At 34.1% G+C, this 24820-nt stretch overlaps 5 protein-coding genes and 1 non-coding gene across 10 annotated transcripts; 3 read left to right on the top strand and 3 right to left on the bottom strand.

Moving 5' to 3' along the window:
* Window positions 1-207: 207 nt before the first annotated feature.
* Window positions 208-1097, bottom strand: LOC130591013 (uncharacterized). Its single transcript, XM_057393790.1, has 2 exons — window positions 949-1097; window positions 208-836 (listed from the first exon to the last, which is right to left on the bottom strand). The coding sequence occupies exons 1-2, from the start codon at window positions 1031-1033 to the stop codon at window positions 484-486; spliced, it is 438 nt and encodes a 145-aa protein (XP_057249773.1). The 5' UTR covers window positions 1034-1097; the 3' UTR covers window positions 208-483.
* Window positions 1098-1233: 136 nt separating this feature from the next.
* LOC104890408 (hypothetical protein) lies at window positions 1234-3149 on the bottom strand. The gene is made up of 4 exons (XM_010675883.4): window positions 2781-3149; window positions 2022-2204; window positions 1568-1741; window positions 1234-1389 (listed from the first exon to the last, which is right to left on the bottom strand). The coding sequence occupies exons 1-4, from the start codon at window positions 2940-2942 to the stop codon at window positions 1234-1236; spliced, it is 675 nt and encodes a 224-aa protein (XP_010674185.2). The 5' UTR covers window positions 2943-3149.
* Window positions 3150-7933: 4784 nt separating this feature from the next.
* TRNAM-CAU (transfer RNA methionine (anticodon CAU)) lies at window positions 7934-8005 on the bottom strand. Its single transcript has one exon. It is a non-coding gene; the product is annotated as a tRNA-Met (tRNA).
* Window positions 8006-10443: 2438 nt separating this feature from the next.
* Window positions 10444-16065, top strand: LOC104890410 (pentatricopeptide repeat-containing protein At3g22470, mitochondrial). Of its 5 annotated transcripts, none has more exons than XM_057394467.1 (4): window positions 10444-10686; window positions 11098-12497; window positions 14543-15021; window positions 15116-16065. In XM_057394467.1, the coding sequence occupies exons 1-2, from the start codon at window positions 10623-10625 to the stop codon at window positions 12477-12479; spliced, it is 1446 nt and encodes a 481-aa protein (XP_057250450.1). In that variant the 5' UTR covers window positions 10444-10622; the 3' UTR covers window positions 12480-12497; window positions 14543-15021; window positions 15116-16065. The 5 variants fall into 5 exon arrangements, with proteins under 5 accessions (XP_057250450.1, XP_057250451.1, XP_048499451.1 ...); XM_057394468.1 differs by having other exon boundaries at window positions 10994-12497; XM_048643494.2 differs by adding an exon at window positions 14363-14450 and having other exon boundaries at window positions 10444-12497.
* A 1244-nt stretch (window positions 16066-17309) lies between these two features.
* On the top strand, window positions 17310-22206 carry LOC104890411 (alanine--glyoxylate aminotransferase 2 homolog 1, mitochondrial). Its single transcript, XM_010675890.4, has 8 exons — window positions 17310-17691; window positions 18285-18515; window positions 19185-19355; window positions 20421-20564; window positions 20800-20979; window positions 21109-21334; window positions 21437-21550; window positions 21656-22206. The coding sequence occupies exons 1-8, from the start codon at window positions 17455-17457 to the stop codon at window positions 21784-21786; spliced, it is 1434 nt and encodes a 477-aa protein (XP_010674192.1). The 5' UTR covers window positions 17310-17454; the 3' UTR covers window positions 21787-22206.
* Window positions 22207-23239: 1033 nt separating this feature from the next.
* LOC104890412 (hypothetical protein) lies at window positions 23240-24119 on the top strand. The gene has a single exon (XM_010675891.4). The coding sequence runs from the start codon at window positions 23296-23298 to the stop codon at window positions 23965-23967; it is 672 nt and encodes a 223-aa protein (XP_010674193.1). The 5' UTR covers window positions 23240-23295; the 3' UTR covers window positions 23968-24119.
* Window positions 24120-24820: the final 701 nt, after the last annotated feature.

Below are 24820 nucleotides of genomic sequence, written 5' to 3'. Positions count from 1 at the left end.
AACTTTTATTATTTTAACATCACTTCTCTAAAATTACCATGATTATATCATCACCAAACATGGTTAATTTTTCAAGCTCACTTTTTACTTTAAACAACTAACTAAAACAAGAGTAAAATAAATTTTCACATTCAAGCGAAGAGGTAAACAATCTTTTATTGTAACAAAAAAAGGTACACAGTCTTATCAAAACATTCATGACTTCATTAAAAGAAAACAATCTTTAAATCAACACCTAAACACAAACTACTCGCTGTCGCTGGAAATGAACTATGTATGTACAAGTAAGCTAGCGTCCGTCATCGGTCATTAACTCATTATTAGCTAATGCAACACGTTTGCGACCACAAAAATTGACTATTTTTATAGTGGTAGCTAAAACCCTAGTCACAAATTTACTACTACAACAAAAAAATACAGTTCCTATGAAATATATTGCTTGTACTGTCAGTACGTTAGAAGGAACTTTTCTGCTGCTCTGCACTAATTCTGATTCTGATTTCCTCCTGCATCATGACTAGAATGATCAAGAGTATTATCCCCAAGTTGTGTCATCTGCTGCATGGAATTCTGATAGCCTAGAGGATCTTGTCCTGTATTATTTTCCATGGTCGCAGCATGTACACTACTGGAATGCACGTAACCAGCTTGCTGATGTGTAGTCCCCAGGTTCGCCGACGACATAAGGCTGAATTGTGATTGGTCATTGGTGTAGTTGGGTTGCTCATTATTATTAGTGGATGAAAGACCATGATCATAACCTCGATTATATCTACTACTTATTGTAGTGATATTGCTTGGAGAGTTGCTCATACTATGTCCCGTGAAATTCATGACTAGATAATGTATCAAAGAAAATAAGCCAAGAAGTGTACGTGATCAATGAGTGAATGAATTTAATGAAAGTAAACAAATTGAAATCAGATTGATTGAAATAATGTAAAATACCTGAAGGATGGTTTGAAAAATGAATCTCATTGAAGTATATACTAGCATGATAGGGAAAAGGTTGTTGGCTTATAGAATACAACATAGGGTCAGCTTGTATTATTTTGTTGTAATGTTTTTCCAACACTCCTGATCCAAATACAAGCCTATGTTTCCTGCAATGAATAATATTCAAAAAATGAAGATCATTAATTAAGCAAAGTTTATATAAACATACACTATAGTTTCTCAGTGTGTTGTTAGATTGATATTAAACCATTCATCAATAAGAGATGTTGGTTGATCTCAAAGAAACCGAGGTAGTAGTACACTAGTCCGAATTGATATATACCTTATTATGGAAGCTTGTTGCTGTTCTGTGAAATCTCCACATTGTTCCCATTTAATAGGTTTTCCAGGCTCAGGGGTAGCTTCCTGGAAGAATAACGGTGGCTTTTCCAACTACAAATAGTAAAAAGAAAAAACAAGTGTGCGATCTTGTTTGATTCTCTCGTTAAAATTAGACATATTAGCGCTAAAGTTTGGCAGTAGATAAAAAAATATATACTACTTACTGTTTTTTGTTTAACAGAAAAATAATAAAATCAGCAGGAATATGGGAGATGATCAGGAAACTAACCATGATATCAAGAACTCCTTCATTCGGGTGAAAAGTAGCTTTAATGGCTGCAATATTAGACCACGAAAACTCAATCTTGTTATTCAGGCTGACGTTCAAAACTTCCCAAGCTAATTGCCTTCTTTTTTTGAAGTAACACTTGGCTATCAATGCTCCGGTATGCCTGGCGATTTTCTGTTAGATTCAATAGATCACATCACATCTGTTATATTAATACCATACAAATTAAGCCGAACAAGTACTAGTTACCACTCTACATGCAGCCATTTTCACGTTTAGCAAATTTTACAAGAATTCTTAGGTCATATATATGCAACGATATTGTTTTTTTAGATGTGACATTTCCCTTCTTGGTGGGCGGATTAAGCTAATTAAATGTTGTATCTAGATACAACAGATGACGATAACTTTAAAAAAGTTGTAGGAAGTAGACAAATTAGAGCAGAAATATTACCGTCCAAGAGCCAATTGTGATAGATAAAGCAGAGAAAGTAGCCGGTTTCAGTCTATCCACTGAAACAAAGCTATCATCTGTTTCAGAGGCAATTTTATTACACAAATCCAGAAACGATGGTGTAATAGTCAGCTTCAAACCAATTATTGGTTCACCTTTTTTAACATCCTCTATTTCTTCTCTCTGCCAAAAACCAAGATTTGTTATTATGTTTTCTTGGGTATGAAGTAAACTGCATAATAATAAATTTAAACATATGATATTCTTCCTACGAAACTATATTAATCAAATATTCTTTTTCTAGTTTTTTTCACTCGCATTAATCTATGCCTGTCAAATTTAGATTCATAACTATATTTACAAAAAAAAAAAAAAAAAGAATAATCCTATTAATTTACCATTTCCAAGAAAATATAATTGTTGACCATCTTCTGAAACAGTTTATGAACTGTTTAACCTTAATTAAACAATTGTTATGAACTATTCAACCTTAATTTTGTGCATATGAATGAGTTTCTTGATTTTCGTACCCCTATAAATTAAAAAAAAGAACTAGTTCTATAACAAAATAAACAACAAAAAGAACCAGGAAAATAGAAAATAATAAAAAAGATCGAACCAGAAAAAATAAAAGAAGCAGGAAACTAAAATGAAGTAAAATTATGATTATGAAGTGTTCTTGATTTTGTGCAGTGAGGAAGAAGCAGGAAATTAAAACTAAAAAAGAAGTAAAATGAATGCGAAAAATAGGAGTAGTACCGTAAGAGATTTGGGGCGTTGAATCTCAGACGAAGTATCAGCAGATGTAGAGGGTAGTAACTCGCTATTTGTACTAGCATAAGATACATTTTCCCCATTAATGTTGTTGTTGTTATAGTTATATTCTTCATCAGGTGTGGAATCACTATTATAGTTGCTCATCTTCTTTATTCTATGACTTATCCCAGAATTTTATGGGTTTTTGACACTAAAGAAAATGAATCTTGTAAAACTATAATCTGGGACGAAAATCTAGGAAATGTTTTGCGTGGATGATTTTCAGGATATTCTGAGGGAATATAGAAGAGAAAGAGAAATATGGGAGAGAGAGAAGTTTTTGATGAGCCAATGATAACTGTATTGACTCTCTCTTAACTCGTTTGGTTCTTTTATAATCACATAGCGGCGCACGTTTTGTTTTTTATTTTATTTTGTTTTCTCTCTTTAATAGTTTTCGCTTTTTGTTTAGGAAAAATTGACGCTATGAGGTTCAATTATTGGCCGTTTTCTATAATAGGTACCAATTTTTCATATTCTAGTGAGGGGATTAACTGTGAAATCACTTATTTATGCGTAGACTCAATTTACCCGTTACTATTAAGGCAGTCATGTATACAAAGTGGGTCCCTACTTTAGTGAAACTAGAAGAATAACATTTTTTTTAACTTTAAACCACCACAGTAATTGCCTTCTCCCAAAAAATAACCCTTCCCCTTCCCTCCATTAATCCCTCTATCAGCGACATTAACAGGGGTCAGAGCTCAATTCCCCCAGTAATTTTTGCGGATTGTGAAGTGAAATTTCACCATTGTTGAAGTTGTTATAGTTGTTGTAGTTTTAGTTGCTGAAGTGGGAGAATTTCATCAACCACCATAATTTGTGCTTCAAGGTAAGTTTTTTAAATCCATGTCCAAGTAATTTAATCAACATTGCTGAAGTTAGGAATTTTGTTGCTATCAAACGCTTAAAATCAAAACCCTAGCTAAAATCTAACAATGAATGAAATACTGTAAAATTTGGGATTTTTTTGCCAAACTTTAAGTTCGATTTTTAAGAAATTATTGTTAAATGCAATTTCATGAATCTGTGTGTTATTAGGGCTGAATGTATGTACTTTTTGTGTCTTTGTTTTGTTTAGGGTTTAGGAATGGATAATGTGACCTTGAGGTTTTGGCATCACTACTACATTTTTTAACAAAGCTGACTTGAAAATAGCTAATGCAACGATCTAATGTATGTCGTTGCAATACAAGTGTATAATGCAATGACTCATGTCAATATGGATTAATCTGATGTGCTATGGCAACGACTAAGTAAGATAGTTGCGCTAGATTGATCTATGGCAATGGTAATGTTTAGCCGTTGCAACAGTTCATTAACTTATTATTGATCTATTGCAACGGTATCCCAAATTTCATGAATTGCGAGCATATAATTTTAGTTTCCCTCTAATTCTCTATCTAAATTTCAAACCCTTATCAGTTTCCACTTTTCATTGAGCTCTCTACCTGTCTTCGTGCCTCCCATCACTTTAGCTTACCTTAGAGGTTGAATTTGTATGGGTAATTTTCAATTGAATAATGAGGGGTTTAAATTTATACAATTTTAAGGGTTACATATATACAAACTAAGATTGACTATTTTTGTGTTTTCTACTATTTAATTTTTTACTTTGATAAATTACTAAGAATGAAATGATAACAACCATAACATTTAACAATTTTTTTTATGTTAAAAACTAGTATTTGAGCTCGGGCGTTGTCCCGGGTTGGTATTGTTTTCCGAACTTGACATACATTTTTTTCATTTTCATTAAAATGTATTAAGGAAAACTCAATATTTAAAAGGTACAAATATAATAATGTGGACATTTAAAGCATGATTAAAAGTTGGTTGAGTCGTTGAGATGGTAATTGTGTCATGTATAATAGTAAGAGGTCATGGGTCCAGATATTGTTGCAAGCTAATTTTACTTTTGTTAATTGACAACTTATGTACAATTTGGACAATTCTAGTGGAGTAACAGGGGTGACACGTGGCATGTATACATTATCATGCACACCTTTTAATATATTTGTATAACAGTATATGGCATATTATAGATTTATTACTTGAAAATTCTTAGTTGGTCACATATACTTGTATAACTATAATCATGGCTTGCCATTTCAAATATCGTGATATCTTATTATAATAAAATATAGAATAATATTGTATTTCAGTAATATCTCCCTAATTTTTAATACAATCTTAAAAAATCTGGCTGTTAAATCCCATCTTGTTAATTATAAGACACTTAGTAAATTAGGTAGATTGACTGGATTTTTCTAGATGGTCATCTTATTCCATGAAAATGAATATGGGATGAAGATGGATAAAGAAAAAAAACACTTGAATAATTGAGAAATAATAGTGAAGGGATGATTTCACGTACTTCCTCCGTTTCTTTTTACTCGCTACACTTCTCATTTCACGGACTCCTAGGCAATTTTTGGAGAAGAGAGAGGTAGAGAGTAAAAAGAAAAGGGACTCATGTGGGTGGAGAGAGATAGAGAGAGTTTATTGCCTAAAAAAGAAGTGTAGCAAGTAATGTGAAACTTCCCATAATGGAAAGTGTAGCGAGTAAAAAGAAATGGAGGAAGTATAATGTTCATTTGAATTGGGCTCAATGGAATTAGCAATTTAGCATGTCATTCATGAAATGATTTCTAGGGCCCATGGTGAGTTTGGGCTGAGCCTTTAAGTGGTAAGAGATATGGCACGTCCAGTTGTTAAACAATAGTATATTGCAATCTCAAATCCAACGAGTGAAAATTGAGACCCAATAGAAATATAGAATAATACCATACGAAATTAGTATCAACAAATGTAGTAGTTATTGTGACCAATTGAGTAATTGACCGTCGTAGATTTTTTTCGGAAGAAGATGGGGTCAATAGGAATTTATTAGGATTTAGGAATATAGTAGAAATAATTTCAAGTTTTAAGTGTTGAAACTAGTATTTAGGTGTGGACGATTTTTCGAAGTTTTTCTGTGCTACAATTTAATACTCCCTCCGTTTCCTAAAGATCTTCCCTCTTTCCGTTTAAGGGTGTTTTCAAAAGATCTTCCCTCTTTTATTTTATTCCTTATTTGGCGAAACAAATTTCCCTATTTACCCTCTCATGTCACTATCATATGGGCCACCATTACATTATTAATTCAATTTACTTCCCTTCTCTCTCCTACTTTAACCCCTTTTTATTTGTTTATTTATCTTAACCCCTTTCTCTCTCCTACTGTTAAGCAAACAATAAGGACCCCAAGTTTCCATTTTTTCACCCTTTGGGACCTATCCTTTTTTTATGCACCATTTGGGACCTGGGTTAGGAAATCCGGTAACTTAACCACACTTTAACCACGTCGGAGGTATAATAATAATAATAAAAAAAAAAGCATTAAATATTCAGTAAAATCCAAAAAAGTAACCGTTACTTCATCAATGCATAAATACATGGGTTCCATGGAACATGGAACAAATGAACCAGTTTTCTTCATCCAAAAAAAGCAAAAACACCATGTTAATTCTTCCGAAAAAAACTGTATAATTTAAAACCCAAAAAAAAAAAACCACAATTCAGTTTTGGGAACACATGCATAGTCATTATCTCAGGCATGAACAACACTGGGTGGGGAGCTTCAGTTTCTTCAGCCATTTTTTCCTTTAAAAAATAACATCTAAAGTCAAATAATGACTACATAAAAATAAACCTAATACCCTCTGTTGTAGTTACTTAATATCATAACAAAGTTCAAGCAAACCCTAAGTGTTCATCATAATTTATAGCAGATACACATACAAATCAAGATAAAACCACCACACAAAGTATAATCCAAACAAGAAAAACAACAAACATGAACAAAAAAAATTCAGAATTTTGAATTTCCATATTTTCAACATCCAAAACCCGTCCAACTGACCCAACAAATACACTGAATTTCGCTAAAAAAGACAAGAAATAGAGAGTTTAGATGATTATCACAGAGATACAAGCAATTGTTAGCCGAATTTTTTGGAGATGAAGCTTCTTCTTCTGAGTACTTTTTTCCCCCTTTGAGAGAGATGAAAGAGAAGAGAGTTCAAGTTTTATGGAATAGGGGAGTGGAAGGCGCCAAGTACAGGTAAAACCCCTTGCACTCCTCATTTTTGAGGGCTTGTCAACTGACAATTTTTTTTTTTGGGAGTAACAACAAATGATATCTTTTGGGGTTTTTACATTTATTATATTGTCAATTGGGCCCACAAGTTAACCAAGGTTAACATTTATGTTCAGAAGTTTCTTTTGGGTAGCAAACGGTGAAAAAAAAAAGGATAGGTCCCAAACGGTGAAAAACACCAAACTTGGGGTCTTATTGTTTGCTTAACTCCACACCATGCCCCACACAACTTGATTTTCCTTGGTATCTGTAGGAATAGTAAGTGGGAAGATCTTTAGGAAACGGAGAGAGTAGTAGTAGTTAAATAAATCATCTCATACTCATTTTAAAAAAGTCATCTCATTTATTATATGGATTTCAAAAGTTTTTCATTCATATATCATCATTAATTTTTATTATGGTGGAATGATGGTTGGATTTCTTTCTTTCATACTTTCATAATTGAGGTTGTGGGTTCGGATCTTCACGTTAACAATACTTCTTTTTCTTTTTTTTTTAAAGGTAAAGATAAAAATAAAAAGAGAAATGATAATTCATATTATCCTGGCTTGTACTTGCTAGGTGAAGAAGGTGACTTTTGTCTGTGTGTGTTATTTTTTCCCTCTCTGACGTTTGAAGTATCGCTTATTTAGTAAATAATTAGTTATATTCCAAATATAATGGTATAAAAGCAAGCATGCACATTCGTAAATAAAAGAATCTAGGGCACTTGGGTCAACAATAAGTTATATCCCAAAATCTTTATTTACTCAAACATATGTTTTTAAGGAAAGATTAAAAGAAAGTTAAGATTTAAATTATTATTTTATTTTTTAATTAACTAAGAGTGCGTTTTCTTCAACTTATTAGTCCTGAACTTATTGGACCTTATCTGAACTGAACTTATTGAACCTAAACTGAACTTATTGAAAGTAAAAAATAAAAAAAATGGCAAAGGAAGCTTTCTCTCACAAACTATCAGAGCCAGGTTTCGATCCTGGGACCTGTGGGTTATGGGCCCACCACGCTTCCGCTGCGCCACTCTGATGTTATTGATATTTCTCTCCAAAATATTTTTGTAGTCGGTTTCATATGCGACAAAACTAGTAAACTTCATTCATCAGACGAAGGAATCAAGCAATCGTAACTTATTTTTTTTAAAGGGTGCAGTGTACTAACTGTTAATATATGCGTTGACTTGTTCTGCTCGTAATAATTTTCTAATTTTATGACTTTAGCATACAATTGTGAATTGGCAATTAATAAGTTTCACTTTGTCCAATTGTCCTCTTTGTCTTGATTTATGGTGTTACTCCCTCCGTCTCATTTTGTTTGTTACATTTTGATATTTTACATTATTTATAAATTTTACTTTGACCACCATTTGTGATTTATACGCGAATGAAAATAGATTCATCATAACATGCATGTACTCCCTCCGTCTCTTATTAGTTTACCCCTTTCTTTGGGGCACATTTGCCGAGATACTAATTTGAACCTTAATATCTCTAATTTTCGATAAGCAAAAATTACAAAAAGTTGATATTTGGATAATACACATTGAGACGAATCCAACAAGATCTCACATGACTATATTTTTCCTTAAATACAAATTACAATAATAGTCAAAGTCATGTATGTGAATAGTGTCAAAAATCAAAAGGGGTAAACTAATAAAAGACGGAGGGAGTATTTTATTAATATGTATTTTTTATAATTTTTACAAATATAAAACTAACGTTATATGTCCTCAAAGTTTTGCATTGACATACGTGAAAGTGTAAGTGGATGGATTAAAACGAAACGGAGGGAGTATAATATACTTTCTCCGTTTCAACATAGTTGCATCATTTGGCATTTGATCACTATTTATGAATCAACTTTGACAATTTAGGTGAGATCTTATTAAATTCGTTTCAATACGAGGATTTTAAATATCAACTTTTTAAAACTTTTTACTTATACGCAATTAGAGACATTAACGTTAAGAAAAACGTGTTGGCAAACGTGAAAAAACAAACAGTGCAAAATTACTATTTTGAAAGGGAGAAAGTGAATTTTGTTGGTCACAAAACTTATACAACATAAGTACATAACATCTTCCAATTTCATGTATAATGCAAAGAATTTTGTAACCATGAAACATAATAAATACAGCTCAAACCTAAATCAAGTAAAGTAATTCAGAAAATAGTTTTTCCTATTGCTGGTTAACAATTATGTGCTAAATTTTTGGCAAGAAGAATATCAAGTTTTTTTTAGATACTTTAGATAATATCTTGATCATAAATTACAAATAATTGTATGAAATCTCAAACTACATTTTTTTTTATCCATATGAGCCACGAAGGCAGTACAAAGAAGGGGAGGGGGATTCGAACCTGTGACCTATTGTTCACAGCACCTCAATCTTAACTACTAGGCCAAGAAATCCTTGGTATAGAATCTCAAATTACATAAAATAATACAGTAACTAATAACTCTATTTTTCTAGTTACAATAAATGTCTTTAGCATAAATATTAAAGAAAGAAAAGAGTGAGTAAATTCGATCCAATTTCTATACTTTTTACATATTATGATAGGTAAAATGATGATAAAATGGTCAAATTACCTCAACGCCTTTATCAAAAAGAAAATGCTACATAAAAATACACTTAAAAATTAAAAATATTACAAGTAAAACAAAAACAAAAAAATAAGGCGTTTTGAATGTTAATGGCTTAGTGACCATAGTAAGTAAAATTATGACCATCAAAGTCAACAAAAGTCAAAGGGGCTTAACACCACATGTTTTGTCAATTCAACTACTTCTTTTCTTTTTCATTTCTTTTGCTAAAATCTGAAATATTTTTGGTAAAATACTTAAAATGCTTATGTGATTTCCCAAAATAGAACATATATTTATTAAAATTCGATATATTTATATTTTGGGTTTTTTATTCTCTCTCCTCTCATGCTTCAAACACACTGATTCACTTAATAATGTGCTGGATGTAGCTTTTTTGTTTTACGATCCTACAAACTAAAAAGGGAAAGGAAGGGAAAAAATATCAAAATACTACCTCTGCTTCTTTTTTTTTGCTACATTGTTTTGCACGGTTTTTAAGATATCATTTAATCCTTTAATATCTCTTATTTTGTTTAACTAAAAATTATACTACCTCCGTTTCTTTTTAATTGTTACACTTTGACATTTTACACTATTCACAAATTGCACTTTGACCCTCGTTTGTGATTTATACGTGAATAAAAACATAGTCATGTGGGATCTTGTTAGATTCGTATTAGTATGTATTTTATTAATATGTAGTTTTTATATTTTTACAAATACAAAATTAGAGATATAAAGGCTCAAAGTAGTACATCGACATGCGTGAAAAGTGTAAGTGTAACAATTAAAAAGAAACGGAGGTAGTATTGATATTATAGACGAACCTAACAAGACCACACATGGCTATATTTTCACTTATAGAATAATCGGTCGAAATTATTAACTTGATTCCGAAAACAACAATGTACTCAGAATAGCTAGTTCAGTTTCCAATGGATAGGCGAAGAAGGTGACCGTTGTTCTCAGAGTAAAACAAGCTTCATCTTTTATTTCATATTTTTCATATACATGTATTGATTTGCGGAATCAGAAAAACGAAGAAGAAGAGGGAGATGAGGATTAAATCTGCTGTATTAGTTAATCAAAATTCTTCAATTGTCTTCTTCAATGGTTACTGTAAGCTTCTTAATTTTCATTCTCATTTACCCCTTTTTCAATACTTTCAATTCCGACATTGTTCTTCTTATTATTATGCGAAAGAGAATATTATTAATATTGTTGTTGATGACCCTCAATTATTCCTTAAATCTGTGAGACACAAATGCAAGTTAGGGTTTTACAATATTAATCATCCCATTTCTCTATTTGATGTTATGATTTCATTGCACCCTCTTCCTTCTATTGTTGATTTCTGTATGCTTTTTACAGCAATGTGTAAGATTAAACCCCACCCCCCCTTTTCAACTGTTATCTCTCTCCTCAGGCAACTTCATCTTTCCGGCATCCCACCCGATCTTTATTCCCTCAACATCCTTGCCAATTGTTATTGTCCCTCCGGTCGTGTTGATTTTGGATTTTCTGTTCTAGCCAAGCTGTTGAAGATGGGACATCCACCCAGTATCGTCACTTTCACTACCTTCATTAATGGCCTTATTCATTCGGATTGGTTGGATGAAGCTGTTCAATTGCTTGATAAGACTCTCAAGCTTGGCTTCCAACCTACTATTGTTACCTATGGGACTATGTTTAAAGGTCTTTGCAAACGAGGAAACAATGTTGGTGCTCTTAAGTTGCTTAGGACTATGGAATCCCATGGCCATTTCCTGCCTGATGTTGTCATATATAATACCATCATCGATAGTCTCTGTAAAGACCAGGCTTTACCTCAAGCTCTCCAACTTTTTGAGGAGATGAAAACCAAGCGCATTTTACCCACTGTATTCACTTATTATTCTCTAATTCGAGGTATGTGTAGATTGTGCACTGTGGGGAAGTGGAAAGATGCTCAAGAGATGTTAACTCAGATGTTGGACAACAATATAGTTGCCGATGTGGAGATCTACAGCATGTTGATTGACATGTATTGTAAAGAAGGGATGGTTGTTGAAGCAAGGGCTGTATTTGGTTACATGATTGACAATGGTCAGGTTCCAGATATAATCACTTATAATGCTTTACTAGATGGATACTGTTTACGTGGTGAGATGGAAGAGGCAGAAAAGCTAGTTAATATGATGGTAGAACATGGCTGTGAACCTGACCTTTTTACTTTTAACAGCTTAATCAATGGATATGCCAAGTCTAAAAAGCTTGACATAGCTCTGCGTCTTTTCCAAGAAATGCCACATAAAGGACTAACTCCTAATGTTGTCACATATAACACTCTTATTGATTCCCTGTGCAAGGACAATCAAGTACAATGTGCACGGGAGCTCTTTAAAGAAATGGAATCTCATGGCTTAAAACCCAACGTAGTCACTTATAGTTCATTGATTGATGGTCTATGTCACAATGCACTGATTGACGAGGCAATACATTTGCACAAACACATGAAGCATAGTGGTGTGCTCCCCAATATCTTCATGTACACTATTCTAATTGATGGGTTGTGTGAAGCTGGGCGACTTGAAGAGGCTTTGAATATCTTTTCCTTTCTAGTATCCAAGGGGTTACTTTTAAGTGTGCGTACTTACACAGTTCTGATCAAAGGCCTCTGTAAAAAAAAAGGGCTACTAGCTGATGCCAACGAGCTATTGAAGAAAATGGTAGATGATGGATGTCCTCCAAATGAGTACACCTACAATATAATTATTAGGGGATTTCTTCATGGTAATGATATCAGCAAGTCTTTGGAGCTTGTGAGCGTTATGACCACCAACGGGTTTGCAGCTGATGCTCACACTACTTCGGTATTTCTGGACTTACTCATTGATCCCAGAGTTAGCAAAGAAAACAAGGCATTGCTTTAAAAGTTTTTCGAGAAATGAGTAAGTCCTTTGTAGACGCAGAAGTTTTCATAGTTAGTCTTACGTGTGTTTATCAATTTTCAAAGCGGAAGCCAATTTATGGAGGCAGGGATCTTCATTTTGTTTGCTTGCATTCCTCATGTACTTTCCTACATTTCCCCACCTTTAAGTGTACATGTATTTCCCTAATTTATATGCATTGTAAAATTGGAATTTGTTGTAACTCACAAACCAAAATTGATTGAAAAACTTTTTGTGCTAAGAACTACTCCGTCTGTTCCTACTTGTTCTTTCTCTTTTGACATTTTTTCTCTTTCAGTTTGATTCTAAACAGGAAGAACAAATAGGAAAGGAGGTAGTATGAATATACATTCTAGAGCTGGTTGGCATTAATTTGATGCTTAAAATTTATATGAGTACAAGGATTGCTGCATTCTCTCTCTACTCCATGTTATATATTCGTGTACTAGAATATACTTATTGTTTGTGCTATGTTCTTGATTGATTTTGTTCAAGCTACATGGCATGAACCTGTTATTGACAGTGGAAATGCATCTAATGTTTTGTTTGGCAATGTTAGCTCCGAGTTAATGATAATACTGGAAATTGAGTCCTTGTCGCGGGTGGAAATATTTTTAATCACTTCCTATTTTTTTTTCCCGAACTCGTTGTTGATCTTTTCTATCTATATGTTTGTATGAAGTGATCCTTCATACATTCTTCTTCTTTGGTTTGGATTTGATTAGATTCAATTTTGAGTTACATAGATTAAAAATATGAGGCTTACTTGGGATTCAGGAAAATATGGCGTTGGATAGGGCAAAGTGGAAGAAGAGCATCTATGTGGACATGACCTTATATATATTCCTTTTGATTCCTTTTACTTCATTTCTTGTGGTTAACAAACATTTCTCCTCAAAGTGTTTTTATATATTCTCCTTTCCACGTGATTTTCTTCACGTTTGATTTTTTTTTCACCTTTTATGGAGATGTCTCAAATAAATCTGTATATCCTCATGTTTTAGATTTGTCTTTACATCAATTCTGTTTTTGGTTCCTTATGTTTTCCCTTTTCTTACTCCTCTCACCTTCACCTTCACTTTCTCATTTTTTTTTGTTTTACTCTTTTATCCTTTTATTATTGTTTCATTTGTCCAAGAACGAGTTCTTATGATGATTCATATTAGCTGATCGGAATTTTTTTGGGAATAAGGCTTTGTTGCAGTTAATTTGATTAGAAATGTGGTTTTACCATCTCAATTGAAGTATAATGGATGTTTCATTGCATGAAGGATTTAATCCTATGTCTAATTGCGTGGATCAGCTGGATTCGAACCTAATCGCACAATTAATAGACATTGTGGTAGCATATCTTTATTAATTGAGCATCAAAAGGTAGTAGGTACAAGATTGCCTCATGGTTGATTTATCTTATCACTGTTGATTTAACTGTCACTTGTTTAAGGTAAAATTTAGCGAGCTAACCAATGATCTTCATTTACAATACTTGATTTTGTATGAGTATTGACCGTGGTCTTATTTCACAACTTGCTCCTATTGAGAAAGCTAACTCTCTCTTCTATGATTCTTTGTTCAGAATCAACTAGGTGTAACCTTTTGCTAGCCTACATATCCTCATACTGTCCAAATTTTCTCTTTCATTTGTTACATACTCTTTCTATGCAGCAAATTAACTGTTGTTTAACATACAAGTAGTTAATAATGTTCAATAGCAATTCATGCCTACATGCATTGCATGATAAGGTTCCATTGGTAAAATATTGTGTTACTTCAACACCTTTGTTTACCTTAGGTGTCGTGTCGTGTCCGACATGATAAGACACTTGGATAAACCAGAAACATGACATTTTTCTACAAAATGGCAGAGCCTGACGCCGGAACACCCGAATCCGAGTAGACACTCTATCCGTGTGAGAAAATGAATGTGTGCATATGCAAGTTGACATTCAGCATGTAATAAATTGTCCCTACTGACATTTTTAGTTCAGACTCCTACTATTGCACAACATATAAAGAAACTCAATTACCCTACTACCTCTTTTCAGGCCCACCAGCTCCGCTGTTGATAGACGGGGGCAGGGGCCATAACCTCTGGTTCGGCCTTGGCAATTCCAGGAAGGTCTAACATTCCAAGAGCAGCAGCATGTTAATGGTCTCTGGATTAACAGGAATTAACTCAACCTTGTTAGCAGACTCAGAAGTCAGCAAGCAGAATTTTGCAGAAATTCCTCGAACAGGGAGGGCCCTTCTGAATTCTCTTTTGAGATGAGTGAAAAAAACCAGCAATCTTGTTGCGATAACGCTTGGAAGAAATGATTGTAACCTTCTCCAGGATCTTTTGTTGATGTGGAAATCCAACGTCATTGAAGAATAACGCTTCTCGATGACTTGGCAAAAGACTACTTCACAGCGTTTCAGTAGCTTAAAAAGAATACACCTATTCTTATGCCTGGACTATTCAAGATTACATCGAGCATAGTACATTTGAAATGTAGCTGGCTGCTCTGTTTTGCTGAAACTTCAGGTTGAACTTTCTCTTTGCTTCATGTTTCAGAGGTTCTTGCATTTAGCTTGTATAATTTGATGCAGACATTTGGTTTATGTTTAATTTGTTGCAGGAGTAGTTGAATTAGCTCCTGTATATTCAAGACTGGTAAATTACATTGCACACAAGGTTGAAGTTGTCTGCATTGTTAAGAAGGTTAAATTGGATTTGGTCGCACAAGTGGCAATCACTGGCCTTTGAAACACAAAGCTTTAGTACTGATATAGCGCGATGGAAAAGGTTTTCCAGTATAAATATACCGAAGTTATGTAAAATAGTGTTGCAGGTTATTGGTAATGGTCTGCCTCTAGAGCAATAATGGTGCTGGACTGCTGGTGACCACGCTAGAGATGTGCTAGCGTAACAGAGAGAGTTCAATTTTAACTTCTGCAGGAAACCCTGTACGCTCTGCAGGTGGACTTGTGTCCTCAGGGTTAATTTTAAGGATAAGTCTCAATATCTCTGTGCTGAAGTCGCTTAGCAGTGGCATGATAGTATGTGATCGAATTATAACAAATACTTCTGTCAAATATTTACACTTTACAGTGTTTTTCTGCTTATTTTATTGGCAGTTCTTCTAGTGTTTTTCCTTCTCCTTTTCCCAAGCTACTTTCACTGAGCTCGTTGTGTTCTTCTGTTCAGGATTCTGGACTGTAATGAATAATGCTGGTTTAGACCTGGGATGTGCAGCATGTACTGTTAAAACTGGACATATTTTAATAGTTTTGCCAATTTGGAAGACAAGGAGTTTCATGTAATGTGGTGTATCCTGATTCCGGAGACTGGAGAAATTACTTCAAATATTGAATTCAGAAAGTTCCGGTTGATTATCAAAGTGAGACTTGTAGATTTTCAGTCAAACAGTCTAGTGTTTTCATTTTTCTCAAATGTATTGAACTAGATGTGTAATAAGACTTAGCACCAGCAAATTCTTGTTTCTTTTCTTAAGGTAAATTTACTTCATCTTATATTTGTTGTTCTGGGATATTGATGCAGGAATATACTAATATTACCATTATGCTATTTTCCTTCCGCTTTTACTACAACACATGATATTGGAAGCAAAGCTCTTGTTCATTTCTATTTAAAAAGAAGAGTTCCTAAGCAAGTACGTGTGTCGTGTGCTTATGTGATGCTTCTTTCATGTACTAAAAACATATATTTTATCTACTCAACCAAAAAAATACTTTAATAACGATAAATATACTTATTATATAGTTTGAATTCAAGATCAACAAAAAAGTTAGTTTTGAAGTCATTACCAATTTAATGGTCTTAATCACGCTTTAAGACTAAACTCAAATACATCTAGCTTGGGATAGATGGATGTTTTTTTTTGTTTTTTTCCTTCATTCTTTTTTTTTTTTTTTGGTACATAAGAAAAGTTAGGATACCCTTCTTTCAAGGGAGATTCCTAATGAATCTATAAGAACAATTTTATTTGACGAAGGTTCTGTTCAAACATCCACGTCAATCGATGTGACTTTTTGTTTATAGTAGATCTGCTACCCGATTAGCTTCCTCAAATATATGCTTAATAGTGTAGAATTTAAACTAATGAGGCAGTTGATGAATGTTGTCAATAAGTGCTTGGATAGTCCAAGGGCAAGTGTAATGCCCTTGCAGCACTCTTGAAACTACTTGATTGTCTCCTTCGATATATAGATCTTGAATATGCCAATGAATAGCAAGTATAAGTCCATTTCTTAATCCCCATGCTTCAGCAACAAGAGTTGAGGTTTGGCCAAATCGACAAGCTTGTGCGACCACAAGAAGGCCAGCGGAGTTGTGAACGGCAACAACGGCAGCAGTTGATGAGCCAATAACAGAACCATCGAAGTTTAGCTGGAAACATCCAGAGGAGGAAGCTGCCAGCTAACTGCAATGTAAGTAAAGAACCTGCAACAAGGAAGTGAAGAGATAGTAGAAGAAAAATCCATCATAGTTCGAGTAGTCCATTCCAAATAGTTTATATTAATAATACTACATGATATTCAAAAGAGACATTGGACATCATCGATACCACAAACTAGTTTATCAACCTAATCGTACCATTTTCTTCGACCTATCAAATTCATTTGGTCAACCAAACAATCACCTAAATATATAAATTTCAGTCTTAAATTCATAAGAGTATCATCCACGTCAGTTCAGTTGCCAATTTGCCATAGGAATCTCCACGTCAGTTTAGAGTCATCACCCACACGGCCACACGGCCACACCAACTGCATAAAAGAATCCTTTTTTTAGCAATCTGATGAATATCTTTTTGTGCTTTTTTTTTTTTTTACTCCATTCCAAAATTTCCAATCTGATAAAAAATACCCATAATCACAAGCAAGATCCTTTTTCAAAACCCATCAATTTGTTCTACAAAATTAAAATCGTGGGTATCGAAAGTTGCCATTGAAGATGTCGTTACAAAGAATTTTACGAGAAAAATGTATGCAGAAATGCAGAAATCATTATTCTCTCTCCTCTGGATTTACCACTCTTTCTTCTTCATCATCATCAACATCTTTGGAACCTCCGAAACTCCCTGAATTTGATTATCAGCCTAAACCTTATAAAGGGCAATTAGCTGATGATGTTTTGCAGAAGCGCAAAAAATTTCTGGGTCCTTCACTTTTTCACTACTATCAAAAGCCAGTAAGCAAATACCCTTTAATTATCTTGCTTAATTTTCGTTAATTTTGTTCTGATTTCATGTTCAATTTTGTGGGTTTTTTACTGTTCATTAAAGTCTTCGACTTTTTTATAATGTTGGTGTACAGTAGATTTAAGGGTAGATGTTGTTGATGGTCTTATTGAAGATAAACAAATTAGAATAGTCACGTTGATTGTGTTAATTTGAACTAGTAATGTGACAACTAAATTCGGACTTTATATAGTGGTACGTCCGTTTCTTATTACATGCAAATGACACATGAACCATTACTTATTAGTAGTTAATTATTCGTCGAGAAAGAGAAATGTCGCAAATATTATGAAATATTCCAAAGAGGAATATGTTGCAAGTATTAAAGAAACAAAGGTAGTATTATATAATTGCACTATTACACTTGATATACAAAGAGTATCTGTTATTACGATAGATAGTGAAAATGAGTGTGTTAGTTCCACTGTAGATAGGTAACAGTTTACTCAATAAGTTTGACCTCTTAATTGTTGAAGCTAACATGAATCATTGATGTCATCATACCTTTAAATTGGTCTTTGAATCTATGCTATTGTTTGTTCAGCTTAATATTGTGGAGGGAAAGATGCAATATTTGTTTGATGATACGGGTAGACGCTATCTTGATGCATTTGCTGGAATTGTTACTGTGTCTTGTGGACATTGCCACCCTGATGTTTTGGATGCTGTGATAGAGCAAAGTAAACTTCTTCAGCATGCAACGACCATATACTTGCATCATGCCATAGCTGATTTTGCAGAGGCGTTGGCGTCGAAAATGCCTGGGAATCTAAAGGTTGCTCCTCTTAGTATATATTGCCTTGCTTTGGCCATTGTGAAATTATGTTTATCATTGTGTTTTGACATGTCTGACTAAGCTGTCTTTACTTCCCCTTCCTATTCCTCGCACACTAGGTGGTTATTTGGTTGTTAGTTATCAGTTGTTACAGATGTTTTTTACCAACTTACGTAACATTTTTATTCATAGTTTTACAAGTGAACTTGCTTTTAGTTCTTTTTCTCGAAATCAATGTTGAAATGCTATGTTTTAGTATATGCCAAAAAAATTATCAGCTTAACAATTTATTCATGGCTCATGAACATTCTTACAAAAAAACAAAAATGTTGATGGATTCAGGAACATTCTTACAAAATTTGTGGCTTAGGAAACATATCTAATAGGAAACCTATTAGTTTATGTTTCTCCATAGTTGTGTGTGGCTTGGGAAACTTTTCCATGACGGCATACTTTATTGGATTAACTTGATTTTGAGTTTACATGTTTCGGGTAAGTTTTATATTTCTACCTTAGTTTCTCTGCTTTCTCATATGTAAAGGAATCAAAGCAATGTTTTTTCCATTTCCTTGTTCTTTGATCTAACATAGATTCTACATGATCCCCTTTACATGTCTAAATATCATCTTCCCCTTTTTTGTGGCTCATCAAAGTCAGCTTCTTATGCAGGTTGTTTATTTTGTCAATTCTGGGACAGAAGCAAATGAATTGGCCATGCTGATGGCAAAGCTTTATACTGGTAATCATGGTATAATTTCATTGAGAAATGCATACCATGGTGGAAGTGGTGGTGCACTTGGATTGACAGCTTTAAATACATGGAAATACTCATTACCACAGGTTCCTCTCTATGATGATCTTAAAAGTGACTTTTCATAGTTACTGCTGCAATAGGTGGTTTCTTAGTTGGACATGATAGAATGAAAATCTGCTAAGTATTGACTGGATAATATTTGACCATACAGCTAAGTTCCTGCAACAAGCCGACAATGGCTGTGTGATTGCAATCTTGTCCCGCTCCTTGCCTTCTTTGTCCATATTTTGACTCATGTCAAAGACATCATTGCTATAATTCCATGTATATATTTCCTGGTTATCTTGGACCTAGAGTTCATTGTTTTGAAAATATGAGCTCTCCAGCTTAAAATTGAACAAAAGATTTATTTTTGAAACTTTTTAGGCTAGTACGTGATAATTTAGTTTACAGACTCGCTTTCTTTTTTATTTTTGCTTATGATTAATCTAGTTGTATGACCTTGAGGTTCTAAGTTGGACTGAGACATATCTCTAGATGGTAAAATGGTTATAGATTTTAAAAGTGGGTTCACTTTGCAATAGCAGATTATCAGCTATCACCAATAAAAGAATAGACTGCAGAAGGTCATGGATCTGCAGAATTTCTAAAGGAAAATAGAAAACACAGTCATGACAAAGGTCACTATGCACAGTGCAAAGCCAGATTAGAGACTCCTGTGTAAAGAATCTAGGTTGGGTCTAGTAAAAGCTGAAAGAATGGAATACTTTTGTCACGTCTTTATGTTTGTTATATCTTAGTGACTGGAAGAAAATAAGAAAGAAGCTGACAGAAAAGCAAAATGCGGGTGTCAAAGGTAGGCGTATCTAGCAATCAAACTAAGGGAACTATTGCACGGACTAAATTTTTATGCATTGCTTTGTTATACCTTGTCTGTTTTCCTACCTACCTGTCCTCGTGCTATCAGAGTTTGCTTTCCCATTTGTTAATAGAGTCTTTCTTTTTTTTGTAACGCGGCAGTAGTTGTTGTTTTATGTAACTTAAGTGAATAATATTCAGTAGGAACTTCGTGAATTTTCATTCTATGATAAGGCAAGTTTGGTAAAGTATGTTCAGTTGAAGAGAAACTGAAAGTGTGTGTGCATATGCAGGGTGACATTCATCACGTGATAAATCCAGATCCCTACCGTGGCATTTTTGGTTCAGATGCATATTCTTATGCTAGGGATGTTCAAGATCACATCGATTTTGGCACATCTGGGAAAATAGCTGGATTCTTTGCTGAAACAATTCAGGTTTATATTTCTCTTTCTTTCATAGTTAAAAAGTTCTTGCTTTGAGCTAGCACTTCCTGCTTTTCTTAATACCTACAACATCGTTAGATGATGCATCAAACATGTCTTTGTATTAAAAAAATTGCCAAAAAGAGATATGTTGCAAGTGTTATTAAACATCCTAAAAAGGAATATTTTGCAAGTATTAAGATGCGTAGGGAGTATAATTTAATGTGTACGATTGATTTATATTTAGGGTGTCGGAGGAGCAGTTGAATTAGCTCCTGGATATTTGAAACAAGTGTATGACATGGTACGTAAAGCTGGAGGAGTGTGCATTGCTGATGAAGTTCAAACTGGATTTGGTCGCACAGGGAGCAATTATTGGGGATTTGAGACACAAGGCGTCATTCCTGATATAGTGACAATGGCAAAGGTCTTTCAGTCTTCTAAAGCTGCTACTTCTAAAAATTCACCAAAAATGTGGCTAGTTCTCTTCTCTTGTTTGAACTGCTGCTGGATTTATCTTTTGATTTGATCAATTACATGTAACACAACATTACAGGGAATCGGTAATGGCCTACCTCTAGGAGCGGTGGTGACCACGCCTGAGATTGCTAGTGTAATGGCTCAGAAAATTCAATTCAACACTTTTGGGGGAAACCCTGTGTGCTCTGCAGGTGGACTTGCAGTCCTGAGGGTAATTGATAAGGAGAAGCGTCAACAACACTGTGCTGAAGTTGGTTCGCACTTGATTGATCGTTTGAAGCTTCTGCAACAGAAGCATGATAGTATGTGTTTCTATTATAATATATATGAAAGATTCATGGTGGAAATTTGTATACCAGGATCCCATTAACTTCATACTGTGTTCGTGAAAATTTTGTTTTCAGTAATTGGAGATGTGAGGGGAAGAGGTTTGATGCTGGGGATTGAATTGGTCACTGACCGTAAAGAGAAAACTCCTGCCAAGGCAGAAACTGGAGTGCTGTTTGAGAAACTTAGAGGTAATTGGACTCCTCACTTCATGTAGCTAGCATATGATTTATTAGCTTCCTGCATATGATTCCATGTTTCTATACTGATGCTTGCCAATGCGTTTTTCTGTGAAGAGCTCGGCATTCTTGTTGGCAAAGGTGGTCTGCATGGAAATGTTTTCCGATTAAAGCCTCCAATGTGCTTCAACAAAGATGATGCAGATTTTCTTGTTGATGCTTTGGACTATTCCATGTCAAAGTTGTAGAAGGCAGCTTGATTTCGCTTCCATGAAGCAGGATCGAACAGTAATCCGATTTATGTCCCACTGATGGTATACGTCATATTGGGATTTTAGATGCCAATATGCCGCAGCTGAAAGCTTATATCATATCCTTGATCTTGTAGCTCTTTCATGAAGCGGGAACCTAGATGAGGCTCATACTTGGATGCATCCTCTTGGGCTGTGCTTCAAATCTGAATAGGTGTCAAGTAGTCTTCAGCTTCATGGATTTTACTTTTAACATAGCGGCAGATGCATCATATCATATGTAATTAATTGCTCGAATTTGCTGTTCTCATCACATTCTATCCGTGCTTTCAGTCAGACTAAGCTAATTTGATGTGATTTATCTGTCAAAAAATTTTATTCTCTTTTATTTAATAGTAGTTCAGTTTGTGTATATAACCTGGTCATATGTAGTAATGTAGAGATCTAAAAGGTGGTGCTTCAATTCTGAAATAAAAATAATAACATATTTATTTACAACTGACTCGGTGTAGAGAAGAGAGAATGGAGAATAATTGGTGAAAGAGCATTAATTGATACATTTTGGTTGAATAAACAATGGAAAAAAAACAAAATTCAAGAAGCAAATAAATAATGGGATACGGTTGTCTAGATAAATTACGGAAAAATGTGGAACTAAATATGAAAATGGGAACTATATTTTGGGGGACCCAAAATGAAAATGAAAACTATATTTTGAGATGGAGGGAGTAATTGTTTAGTGTATGATTAGCTCACCTTGACCCCTTGTGTTGTTTGTTGCTTGTATAGTTGTATGTACTTGTTGTCAAAAAAAATAATTAAAAACAATAATGCATCATGCGTGATCAAAATAAACAATTAGTTGGTTGAAAAAAGTGAGTTTTCTTCTTCTCAAATACTACTTCCTCCGTCCCAGAATAAAGTTTCCATTTCTGTTTGCACAGTTTCCAAAACGTATCTTTGACTTATTATATCTTCTATTTCGAATTAGTAAAACATATAAAAAAATTAATATTATGAATATACACGTTGAGACGAATTCAACAAGACCCCGCATAAATATGTTTTCTTGTATACATTAATGAGAATATTTGGTCAAAGATTTTAAATTTTGACTCCCAAAATAGAAACGGGAACTACTCCCTCCGTCCCAAAATATAGTTCTCGTTTCTATTTTGGGATTCAAATTTTAAAAACTTTGACCAAATATTCTTATTAATGTATACAAAAAAATATATTCATGAGGGGTCTTGTTAGATTCGTCTCAATGTATAAATTCGTAATAACAACTTTTTATATTTTTAATACTAAGAAATAGAAGATATTGTAGATCAAAGGTAGGTCTTGGAGACTGTGCAAAATAAAACGGGAACTATATTTTGGAACGAGTACATGATTGGTGATTGCTAAGTGCTAAGGGACCACCAATGCACCAATAATATAAATTCCCTCATTCAACTACCTTCTCATCCTGTATTCCTGTCCAACTAAATAAACCAAAACAAAATGTCCCAACTAAAACAACGACTTCCATCAACCTCCATCAAACAACCATCTTCCACCTCTAACTCCGATCATCAAACCAGCAACAACACAATCTCCGACGATCGAAAACCCGAACCACCGCTGCAACCATCAATCACTCAACGAGCCTTAACAAGCACAGCTAATTTAGCAAACTTACTACCAACAGGAACACTCTTAGCCTTCCAACTTCTAACACCAATCTTCACCAACCACGGACAATGCGACATCACAACTCGATCATTAACCACCCTTCTCCTCGCACTCCTCGGCATCTCATGCTTTCTCGCCTCGTTCACCGATAGCTTTCGTGCCCCAGATGGCCGAGTCTACTATGGTTTTGCTACCTTGAAAGGAATATGGTTGTTCGACTACTACACGGACACAGTCGAGGTTGATCTAGCTAAGTATAAGCTTAGGTTCATTGATTGTGTTCATGCTGTTTTGTCTATAATAGTGTTTGGAGTTGTGAGTTTAAGAGATAAAAATGTTGTCAACTGTTTTTACCCAAAACCTACACAGGAAGTTCAGGAAGTTCTTGATATATTGCCACTTGGTGTGGGTGTTATTTGTAGTTTGCTCTTTGTTGCTTTTCCTACTAGAAGACATGGTATTGGTTACCCTGTAACTAATGCTACTAAATTTATGTCTTAGATCATTTTTATTTGTTCATGAATGTGGATCATGACCCCCCATGTATGTTCGTTAGTATACTATATTATTCTTCATTCTTGTAATTTCCTATTATTGAAATTCAGTATTGACTTTTGATCTCAAATAAATTATATTGCAGTGTTCATTTGTAATCTGGGAAAATTGGCCTCATCTAAGTGGTTTAATTTCTTTTCTGTCTTACCTATAAATATACTCCATGTTTGTTAGAAGAGACATCGGGAATCATCACCTGCTTACGCCTTATCTTATGGCTGCTACCAAGACTCCGTCAAAAATTTGCTCTACAAGTGATGCTATCAACCATAATTTTTTTGGAAAATTTGTTAAAAACAACCTTTTAAAATAAATCTGGCAAAAGAAAACCTTAAGAAGAAATTTTTTGCGAGAAATAAACGCGACCAATTTTCCGGTATTGACCAAGTATTTTTCAACGTTGACTCGTTAAAACCAAACATGTGCAGGACACGTGAACTACATATCTTATGTTTCGAACACTTTTTTTTCTCTATTTTTTGACATTGACCAAATATTTTCCGACGTTGAATTCATCAGTATAGGAAGGAAAATAAGGTTCAAACATAAGAAATGTAGACAACGTGCCTTACTGCGTTGCCATGTTTAATTTTAGTGAATCGAAGTCGAAAAATACTTGGTCAAAGCATAGAAATGATTCAATGTTGTTTCTCGAAAAAAAAAATTTAAGGTCTTATCTTGCCAATTATTTTTAAAAAAGTTATTTATCGCAAAAACTTATATTTAAAGTCTTATCGTCCCTAATTTTTTTGGAAATCTAGCTCAAATCTACTGGGAGATGGTTGCCTGATGGAGGTTG

Source organism: Beta vulgaris, chromosome 4 (assembly GCF_026745355.1).
Source record: "Beta vulgaris subsp. vulgaris cultivar EL10 chromosome 4, EL10.2, whole genome shotgun sequence".
Classification (NCBI taxonomy): domain Eukaryota; kingdom Viridiplantae; phylum Streptophyta; class Magnoliopsida; order Caryophyllales; family Amaranthaceae; genus Beta; species Beta vulgaris.
This window is presented reverse-complemented; position numbering and strand designations above follow the sequence as displayed.